This window comes from Etheostoma spectabile, chromosome 10, assembly GCF_008692095.1.
Source record: "Etheostoma spectabile isolate EspeVRDwgs_2016 chromosome 10, UIUC_Espe_1.0, whole genome shotgun sequence".
NCBI lineage: Eukaryota > Metazoa > Chordata > Actinopteri > Perciformes > Percidae > Etheostoma > Etheostoma spectabile.
Window position 1 is genome coordinate 7,689,589 of NC_045742.1, and position 11,642 is coordinate 7,701,230.

General features: G+C 39.5%; 1 protein-coding gene across 1 annotated transcript in view; it reads right to left on the reverse strand.

Annotated features, from left to right (window-relative positions):
- The window catches only part of rxfp1 (relaxin family peptide receptor 1), a 57,233-nt gene that overhangs the window by 23,096 nt on the left and 22,495 nt on the right, over window positions 1-11,642 (reverse strand). The window contains exon 3 of the mRNA XM_032527689.1: window positions 7,699-7,782. Within this exon, the coding sequence (XP_032383580.1) occupies window positions 7,699-7,782 (84 nt within the window). The remainder of the gene's footprint in view (window positions 1-7,698; window positions 7,783-11,642) is intronic.

Genomic DNA, 11,642 nt, shown 5'->3' on the forward strand with positions numbered 1-11,642 from the left:
ACATTTCCCCAAAAAACAGCTTAACTTTTAGGATTTAGGACAGGATGCTTTGAACACAAAAAACATTTACTTTTGGTGATTAGAGATAACAAAGAATGAGAATGTATCTAGAGTTCTGCATTGTGTATCTACTGATGTGGGTACTGCTTTGCTACACTTAATCTGAATGAGTGTATGAAAATAAAGTATGCCATTTAGGCACTACTTTCATGGGCATCTATAGTGGACATAATCCCTAAAGGGTTACTTCACCAGTTAGCATTAAGCTTTGTATCAGTAGAAACCCAGTAGTATTTTTGAATTTTTGTGCTTCCTGCCCTCACTTCCCCGATGAGACGAGAGATCTCTCTATTGTGTGTCTTGAAAAAAGCCTCCGATGATGCCATATCATCCGAGGCATTTTTGCCCAGCGGCTGTGGACTACAAGCCAGCCATTTGCATGTCTTCAACCCACCCATAGGGGATTGGACTCTTTACCCGAAGCGAGCCGAAGCAAGTCGACTGTCAGCCATCTTGGAGCTAAGCTACAGCTATCTCTTTTCAGCAGCAAACCTTTACAACAGTTATGTGCATCCAAACTACCACACGTGTACCACTGGGATACATAGGTACAGATAATGGAATATGCAGTAAACTTTATTAAAGACGGGATACTCAACACACTACGCAAGCTTCGCCTGCTAGCACCTCAGCCAGTGGTGTCGTCCGATGGAAAGCTAACGCTAGCCGGCCACCTGTCTGATCCATCCTGCTTGTGTGTCCGATCATTAGACAAAATACTGGACTACATCCAACTTCAACAAAACTCCCAACGCGAGTTTAGAGACTGCTGTGTTTTTGTTTTTGTGAAAACATGGCTGAACAACCGGACTGCCTTATCTAGCTACCGGGCCTGCTAGCCTTCCGAGCAGATGCTGCTCTGTCGAGTAAGACTCGCGGGGGTGGGCTGTGTTAAAGCGGACACGGACTGGTGCAGAAATGGAGTGCTTTTATCCAACTACTGCTAACCGCTGGTGAAGTTTGTGACTGTTAAATGCCGACCATTCCACAGTCCACGCAAATTCACAGCAGTGTTTATACTGTGTTTACAGCCCACCAAGCACTAATGCTACCAATGGATTGGCTGAACTTTAGGGAGCCTATTTTGTGCATGCACTAAATGTAGCCGGTTCTGTATGTCGTTTTTTTATATAATGACGTTTTTATATATTTTAAATGTGTACCACCAATTTTTAAAATAATTTCACATTTCTACTAAATAAGTGACCCAATTTAAAGATATATTCATCTTGCCAATGATCAAATAACACCTTTAACTCTAACATTTTTATTGTAATGCTGGAACACACAAAAGCTACAACATCATCACTCAATACAGTATGATCCTGGAAATAATAGAAAAGTGGAAGTCCTTGTAACTACATAATAATGCTGGGTCAATTTGAATAATTTAAAATTCTGTATAATCTTGCTCTTTAGGTTTCATAGTTGCAAACATTGTGCTGCCATGTTGTTGGACATCTCTGCCGCTTTGGGAAAGAAAAAACATAGCACGGAAAATAGCAGCATGGTAATACAAATACAACATCAGAATTCAATGTTGCTGGGCTGAAAAATGTATTTCATAAACAGTAGTTGATACGCATTGGGATGCCATGTTACATATCTATTTCAGCTTTGCATAAAATAACATCAAGGTAGGGAAAGCATATCAAGGTTAGAAAATAGGAACATGTGTTTGTAAATCATACTGCCATGAAATTACACCTCTGCAGTATGTTATCTGACAAGAACATTTTACTTAAAAAAATTCTTTCAGGTATAAACACAGGAATGTAAAAATAAATTTTATGTAAGCTTGACATTAAAAGAAGCTAAGAGTGGCTGGGTTGGCTCGGTGGTAGAGTGGGTGGTATGTGCTCGGAGGTTTGTGCCCCGGGGCAGAGGTCCAGGTTTCGAGTCCGACGTGGTCGTGATGGTTTCCTGCATGTCTTCCCCCTTTCTCGCTTGGCTGAGATTGGAGATGGAAAAGCCCCAAAAATAATCTTTTAAAAGAAGACAAGAGACAAAAAGTGAGTGCAGAGGTCTCTGCTGAGGCCCACAACTGCATTTTACAGTACTGTTCTTTTAGTGTAAGGAAAAAAAGGAATTTAGGAAAACATCCCTTAGAAATCCCCTCCATGAATAGCAACATGTTTGTTGTGGAGGAGGTTTGTGTTAAGGACACATGCTCTGGGTCTGGTCATCCACACTGGTCCAAGTAAGCCAGACTAAGTGCAAGTGAAAGGCCCCTCCAAATCAACTTTGACGATGTTTTCTCTGAAGGAAAACCTGGACTAGGCCAGTACATATAAATGTAAATGTCTGGCAGGGGACCGCAAGCCACAGCCACTCCTATATAGATAACATACAAGTTTTTTCGGGTAGACAAACCAATTTTAACCAATATAGTTAAATGTTTGTAGAGGATTTCCCTTTGTAAGGTCTATTGCCCATAAATCTGTCCACAAAAATGTCAATAAATGCCATTAAAATAGGTTATGGGGCGACCTCTAGCTCACCCAGTAAAGCGTGCGTCCCATGTAGGTTGAGTCCTTTGCAGTGGCCTGGGTTCGAATTGGACCTGCGGCCCTTTGCTGCGTGTCATTCCCTATCTCTCTGTCCCACCATTCCTGTCTATGCAATGTCACTAACAAAAAATAAAGGGAAAAGCCCTATAATCCTAAAAAAACTCTTTCAAAATCTACAGTAAGTCCAGTTTTCACAGAGGTCTGGATGTTGCTTTTGGAACTGGAGACTCGTGAAAAACAACAAAGTGAAAGCCACAAGCTTTCCTGCATGAAATCAATTTTTCTTTCAGAAATCTCCATCTAATACAAATGTTTTGAGGCCCACATCGGAATGACCAAGTGACCTGCCCATGGTGTACTGCCATTTGCATACACCTCTTGCTAGATTGGTACTACAATCAAGTAACAGGTTTTTCAGATTTGTATTAAAGATGGAGATGATGCTAAGTCAATGATTATAATTCAAGAAATCATTTTTTACATAATTAAGAAATAAACTGAAACAAGAACGCGTCGCAGGGCCAACAAAACAACACACGCAGAAACAACCCGGATCTCACGGAGTCAGCAATGCACCACCACTTGTCCAGAGTCTTCCCGGGGCACGTTTGTCCATGTCCTGGACAGTTTCAAATGGACCACATCCAGGTAGGAAAGAGTCCACGCGCGGATAGACAGATTGTGTGGCGTTTTCCAACGGGTCACGATCATCCTTTTTGCAGCAAACCCAGCAAGTTTCTGAGTTCCAGAGAGCTGAAAGGCTGACAGGTCATTCATAATCAAGACCTTAACAGTAACAGGCACAGTAACATTAAACAAGGCGTAGATTTTGGATGCAATACTGTTCCAGAACTGACCAGAAAAGCACTCCCAGAACATGTGTAGATATGTGCCTTGTGCTTTAATTGGGCAGAAAGTGCATAAAGGGCTGTTAATTATTTTCATGTGATGCATTTTCACGGGCGTGAGATATGTCCTATGAATGAAATTGTAGTGAATCTGCATATGGTCTGGACTGCGAGATATTTCTTAAATTTGGCAATCACGTGTCAAGAGCCTCTCAATAGGAAGGGCAGAGCAGCCAGATACCACCAAGAACTGATAAAGCCTAGCCTCTGCTGATAACTGAGGAGAATCAAGCTTTCACAGTGGGATTTATCCAACGTAACGTTAGATTCATCCATCCATCCATCCATCCATCTTCGACCGCTTATCCGGTATTGGGTTGCGGGGGCAGCAGCTCCAGTAGGGGACCCCAAACTTCCCTCTCCCGAACCACATCAACCAGCTCTGACTGGGGGATCCCGAGGCATTCCCAGGCCAGGTTGGGGATATAATCTCTCCACCTTGTCCTGGGTCTTCCCCGAGGCCTCCTCCCAGCTGGACGTGCCTGGAACACCTCCCTAGGGCGGCGCCCAGGAGGCATCCTTACCAGATGTCCGAACCACCTCAACTGACTCCTTTTGATGCAAAGGAGCAGCGGCTCTACTCCGAGCTCCTCTCGGATGACAGATTCATACAGATTGGAATAAAATGTCTGGAAGGATTTATTTATTTCAACAGTTAGTTCTAATATTGCCATCTGAAGATTTAACAGGGGGGGATCTCTGCAAAAAATTCACTGGATCTTAATCTCATAGCGAGAAGGTGACTGGGTCTAGCACCATGAAAGTAATAGCGCTGTCTTGCTCTATGGATGAGGAATTCAGATTCCTGTTTCAGAATGTTGTTTATTTCTTTCTTGACTAATGATTGTTCTATCCGGTCAGTAAAATTTGTTTGTAACAGTGAGTCTAATCTGCTGAACTCAACTTCAAGGTTTTGCATCTTCAGTGACGTAGCTTTGCGCGCATTAGAGCATAAAAGTATGATATCGCTCCTACTAAAAGCTTTAATCGTGTCCCACAATATCCTGGGGTCTTCTACAGAGCGGACTTAATTTCTGCAAAGATCTGGACGTGTGATTAGTAGTTATGTTCTTCTTTGGGCTATCACTGTAAATTCGGTGAGCTCTCATAATCTCTATCTGAACATCTGCTAGATTTGGGAACCACGTAGGCAGTGAGCGTGAGAGATACTGGACAGCATTAGCACCTTCTAGCCCCTCTTTCAGCCCAATAATGCAGATGTTGCATCTCTGGTTTCTGTCCTCCATGTCTGCTAGCTTCACCTCAAGCTCCCGAAACGTGTCGCCATGGCTGTCAAGAATACTTGCATTGCTTTCCACGGCGGTTTTTAAGTTGTTCACATCCAATCTGATGGAGCCAAGGCTTGCAGTCCGAGATGCTAGCTGGGCATGGACAGCAGTTAGCTTATTGTCGCTTTTGAGGCCCATCTGTTGAATCTGAGACAGGATCTGAAAAAAGTGTGGCTCGAGGTAGCTTTTCTGTTTCTCCAGCAATGCCTCTGCAATGGCGTCTGTATTGCCGCATTGGACTTTGTTCTTATTTGCCATTCTGCTTCATGTAACTCTAACGAGCACAAAGTGGTAAAATATCAAAGTTGGAACCATTTAAAACAACTATTTGACAAATTTGGGCCAGGAGCTACACCTTAAGCCGCTATCTCTGTCATCACGTGACTCCCGATGAATTATATCATGATCTAGCAAGTAACTTCTGCTGGTTTTAATTAGCTACTCCCCACAGTCCTTTAACATTCAGACTATGGCAGATGGGATTATTCCCACCCCAATGCCTTATTAATGCAAGTATACAAATTTCAGACTGGTGCGCTGAGATTGACAATCTTCCACAGTCACACAGACCACCTTCATCTATATTTTAAGAAACAAGAAGAAGAAAGGAACAGCATGTGACCTCAGCACCTGCGTCAACACCTGCAAGGATCAATGCAGGAGTCTTGTGCACTGCAATTTGGGGAGCAGGGGAAGAGACTGCTGTGACAGATTGATCCCTGGCTCTGTAAACTGGCTATTGCGACACACTGTAAGCTCAATAATATAGTGTATACAATGCTCATACTGTAGAAGAAAAAAGGTCTTCCTTTATCATGCACATTCAAAAGATGGATTGGATTCTCAGTGAATGCAGGGTGACTTAATTAGGCATACTGTTACAGTAGTGGGAGAGTCTAGAAACGTAAGCTGAATTCAGAAGAGTGTTTTTAACCGAGAGCACAAAATTACACAAAATTCATAAAATGGCGAAATCAAGGTCATGACTAAAAAAAAATGTTCCAATTTAATGTCCTCTAAGTTGTTTGAGTTTCCATGTTTGGGACTTTGTTATTTAATTTCCAGATGGCAAATGAAATGTGCAATCATGTAAACAATTAGGCCATGCACACATTATTCAACTTTACAAAGATTAATTCTGACAAACCAAAGGCCAATTAAATTTACAGCTGTCAAATGAAATGTATCTAATAGAAATTACCTGACAAGGAGCATTAACAGACAGTTAATTGATTGTTACTTAACTGCATTTAACTTTCTAAGCAAGACTTAATTGTGTTCAGTGGTGGAACAAGTATTCACATCTTTAACTTAAGTAAAAGTATTAATACCACACTATAAAAATACTCTGTTACAAGTAAAAGTCCCACATTGAAAATGCTACTCAAGTAACAGTATGTACAGTAAGTATCTTCAGGAAAATATACTTGAAGCATTAAAAAAAAAAAGTACTTAATGTAGAAAACTCACATTTTAAAAAACCGGAATTGATCAAAACAGTTGTGTGAATTCTTTAATTGGCTAATCATTTCAGCTTGACCTGTAGGCCGTTATATTGTTGGGTAGTTTAATTTATTATAAAACATTGTATTTTATGAACTACATGTGTTTTGTGTGCAAAAATCTTAATTTGTAAAGTAACTAGTAATTAAAGATGTCAGATTAATGTAGTTGAGTAAAAAGTACCATATTTCTCTCTGAAATGTAGTGGAGTAGAAGTAGAAAGTGGCAAGAAAAGAAAAGACTCAAGAACCTAAAATTTGTAAAATTACAGTACTTGAGTAAATGTACTTAGTTACATTCCACCACTGATTGTGTTAATGGGAAAAAGTACATAAAAGGGATTTGTTAATATGCAAAAGTTTAGTAAAAAAATGTGTTGATACAAAATTGTGTTGAGTATAAATCCATTTGCCGAAAAAAGTAATTTAAAAGGCATTTTTCTAGAGGGGAAGAGTCCATGGATCTCAATCTTTTCTCATTTGGCTTTTTAATGAAGAATGTAATGTATTTTTCTCTCTCTCTCTCTCTCTCTCTCTTCTGCACACAGATTTAGACAGATTTGTGAACAATATTTGAGACAAATAGGCCTTTTGTGTATGTAGAAAAGGTCTTAGATATTTGAGTTCATGGCAAATGGGGGAAAAACAATATTGTTGCATTTATAATTTTGTTCAGTATATATGTTGTCCTGGTAACACTATCTCAGTCATAGGGTGGGTAATACATGCTAGTCGGCTTGCGCTAGAAAGATCTTTACGACAGCCGGTGTGGTAAAAAGATCTTTGCGGCAGCAGGTGCGGTAAAAAAACTGGGCTGCTAGAATGAATACAAACTGAAAGTTTGTACACGTCAATTGTTTCTAAGTGATAGAAGGTGTAAAAAAAAAAAGAAGTCCTTATTACACTGACTTTGTTTTTGTCATTTCTCGGAAATTAAAAGTTTACCCTGTTGGATGCCAGTTTGATTCTTGCCATTAAGACACCCACATCTAGAATGATTAGTATTGAAGCCTTCATATATTTAGTTGGTTGCATTTTGTTGCTTCTTCTTATCTGTCAGGGAGAAGCTTCATGGGAAGGTCCTAATGCATCCAGAAGTTCAAGCTTTTGCCCCCAGACCTCACCCCACTCAGGCAAAAAACTGTCACTATTAACACCCTCATATGTTTATGCAGCTGGTGACTGGTTGGTATGTTGGTTTGTGAAGTGTATTTCACTGCCTCCGAGTTCCTTTGAAAAGGAAATCCTTTAACACAGCAGTGATGACAATAAAAGCAAAGTGGAAAATCAAGGACAATTATACCACTACCAACGCAATGACACTAATAAGTTATTTTCAAGAGTAGTAAAAAAAGGTTTTATGTATCAGCACAAATCATCCCAAAAATGTTTTTATAATGCAGTTTAGAAATAGAATACGAGTACTTACAGCATACATTTGACTTGGTCCCAGTGTTATAGTTGGGCATTCCAAAATACTTGTCGAAAAGATGAGGCCATCCGTTATTATCTCCTGGGAAAAGAAAATAAGACAGACAAACAGAGATTACAACCCAGAATTTGTCCTTCAAATCCAGATATTTGTTATTAAGTATAATTTGAGGTAGTTCCGGTGAAATGTTCCACTCTGTCAGACAGTACAGTTTTTTCCTCTCGCTCCATGCTCCTTTGTGATACATGGATCACTCTGTAGCTGTATTTGAGATGAAGAGATGATCACTCTGTTCCTTTAAGATGGCTAATTGGTAGATGGTGTTGATTCACTGAACATCTGATGAGTTGTTCTGCCTGGTTTGTTTGGAAGGAAAAAAGAGTGTCACGGGCCTGAAGTTAGTTAGCTTGGAAAGAGGTGTGGTTTTAGTGGTGATTGACAGTCCATGAACAAGGCAGGTCTGGTGGAAACTTGATATTTAACAACACATTAACAAATATTTTGTCATTGGCTTTGCACATACTATTAGCAATTATTGACAAGATTAGAGTTTAGAATCATCCATTAATCAAATGTAATACTGACTGCTTTTGTTGCATTTAAACTTGTATTTTAATGTCCATTCATATTTGATGAATGTATCTCCTATGTATCAAGGACTTTAAGTTTGTGGGTGAGTCCCAGAAAACCAAATGTACAACATTGAATTTTGGACCACCCACCTCCTCCCCATAACTGTTTTGTAACTTTTTGTAACTGACAATCCAACTTTCATATCCTCTTTACACTGTGATTTGCGAGTATTTATTTTTTAATTTTTTTAACTGTAGCTTTAAATTTTGCATTTTCACGCAAGCCTGCTCCTTGTCTGTTGCGATGCCACTTGTGACATCACCCAGATAAAAGATTCCTGAGCTCAGACCCTGCCTGCGTTCTCAATGGTTCAGAGTTTGAGCCCCTGGTGTTGCAAGACGATCATACACATATCTAATCAGGCATTGTGCTGTGGACAACTGCCCTGCATATTTTTTATGTGTGTAGCGTTAGACATTCCTGCCGCAGTCTATCGATACAACAGTCAAGAAAGTGGTTAGCTAACACCAACAGCGCCTATATTTACGGGAGAAAAATGACAGACCGCCGTTGTCTCTTTGGTCCGGGAATTGACCGTTTATTCAGCGCACATGCTCTCAATAGCATTTTCCTGTGTACGCTGACACACGTTCTAACATGATGTAATTACGTAAGCACGTTAACATGGCTTTGCTACTCATATCACCAAATATGCTTAACAACGTGTCTACATTCAGCCCATTTCCAGTTTAGGAAAGTCATGTTATTGAGTCAAACCAGGCTGATTCAATAAAATATATAGCCAAAAAAACTGGAGCAATTAAAAGCTCACAGCTCAAGGGTAACAATGTCACATCTTATACAAATTCAGCCATTGTGCTTTGGACACCATCCCTGCAAGCTTAAAAATGCTCTGACCTGACCATTGCTACGGAGCAGCTATAATTAAGCCTATATTTAAACAATATTTGTGTCCAAAAGACGACTCCTCTACATTGATTTTCCAACTGGCCATGAACTTTCCTAAAACCCTAGTGCTTTACAGTAAATGCAACTTGAGTCTATCTTTCATCTGTATGAGCCAGCCATTTCATGAATACATAAAGCCTCTGCTACGTGTATGCATGTATACTATGTATTACCATGATGGTGGAAATGGTGTGGTTAGAAATCCCATCATGAAACCTAAAACAAAATGCCCTTGCTGATGATATATAAAATAATTATAATAAAAATCACAGCGATAATGACAATAATTACACCATCCCATCACTAATCAGACTCTTGTGTGGTGTGCAGGAAGGGTTTCTTCTTTTTCATAAAAAAGGCTCTTGGAAAATTAACTCATTGAATACATAGTTCTGTATTGGAGATATACATAATAACCTAATTATTTTATCACTGCAGTTTGAATTCCTACACTCTTAACATTTGTAAGATACATGAATCATTCAGTTCAGGGCTACATACAAATACAAAGATTCTCCAACGTTTATAGCACGTGTGTCTTCCACATCCTTAGCATTGAGTTGACATCTGCTTTTAGCGAATGCATGAATTTTAACTTCCATCCATGGATCTCAGTACATGCATCCTTATTTATTGTATTATTTAGCCATGCAAGCGGACTGTCCCTGACGTCCCACCACTTCCGACTGAAATATCTCAACAACTGTTACATAGATTGAAAATATTGAATTGAAGCCTGCTTGAAGATAAACTAATTACTTAGGTGATTCCATGACTTTTCCTTTATCGGATGGATTGCCATGAAACCTGGTTCAAAAACTCGTAATCTAGAGGATAATTGGCATAACCTTTGTACCACTGACCTTCTGAGACTACTGATCTAGCACCATGATCAGGTCACACTCTTTAGTTTGTCCAATACTTTGACTTACAAAATACCTGCAAAAATAATTATCAGCCTCAGTTGTGCTTTATGGTATGTAGCAAATGTAATCATGCTAACCTGCAAAACTAAGATAGCGAACATGATAAACATCTTTTAAACGTTAGCATGTTAGCGTGGTCATTGAGAAAATGTCAGCATGATGGTACAGCTTCAAAGTGCTGCTAGCATTGCTGACCTTTATTCTATTTTGATTGATGCAAATATGATGTATAGCCCGATATAGACACACACACACACACACTTTCTCCTGAGGTTTGTCACACGGTGCCAGCGGTAACAGTGCTAGGGCGGTGAAACCCTGCCCTCCCTCTGTCATTTACTGTTCATTTATGTTCATCGTTCTACAATTCCTTGAGTAGCATTTCTTCAAAAGGCAGCGGTACGTCGCCCACAGAGTGACTGTGATTTGTTGCAGTGTGGGTGTAAAATGCAAAACTCACAAAGCACAGTTGCTCAGCATACTGTATTCCATCAGCTTTAAAGAAAACAAAAAAAACAGCTTTTATAACAAGACAGTGCTCCCGGCACCAACTGATAAGCTTCCTATTGATGTGTGTTTGGATATAGCACACACATGTCAAACAATGAGAAAAGTGGGCGATACTGAGAAACTCTTTCTTGTTAATAACAATGAGAGTAAAAAATGCAGAACTCGCCAATACATTATATTTTATGTCCAAAAGCATAATGCTGAGTTTGAAAAATAGGTTATGCAAATAATAAGATAGATAATGGAGTTGCATACAAGCGTGAATGGTTATTTGTCTCTATGTGATATAAATAAAGCTACTTGACAGCACTCCAATTTGATAGTTTATTGGTAGTACTATAATCTATGGTTCACAACAAACATGTACCAGAACAAATATTCTAAAATCAACATAAACATAAGATCAAAAAAACATCCTAGAACACACATCACATGACAGCACAAACACAAGAATGATAATGATCTGTAATAATTAAAGTGCAAACTGCAAAAGTGTTGGTGTATTTATTGTACCACTGCTCTGCTGTGCTATGATTGACAATTGGAGATATGCAGCAGATGGACATTGGGATAAACAATAAATTTAGTCTGTTTTACATCACGGCACACAGAATCTGTCAGAAGTATGGCAGAAGTTCATATTCAAGAAAGAGAGGGTTTAGAGGATTTGCAGTGATTCTTTCGGCTTGTTTTCTAACAGCTTATAGTAGTTAGTTGTCCTAACAGTACAGGCTCTGTATGGGCTTGAACTCTTTCCTCCCTGTTAACCCTGCTAGCTGTCTTGAGTGTGCTAACCAGCCTGCTTTTAAGCTGCAGTGTTAAGTTGCCAAACCATGCTGTGATTCCATACTGATAATGCTCTCCAGAATATTTGTATCCATGAAACCAAAAGCCTTAAATGGATGAGGGAGTTTGCTCTTGATTGTTGACATTTTCATCTGCCCTTTTATTTCCATCCCCCAG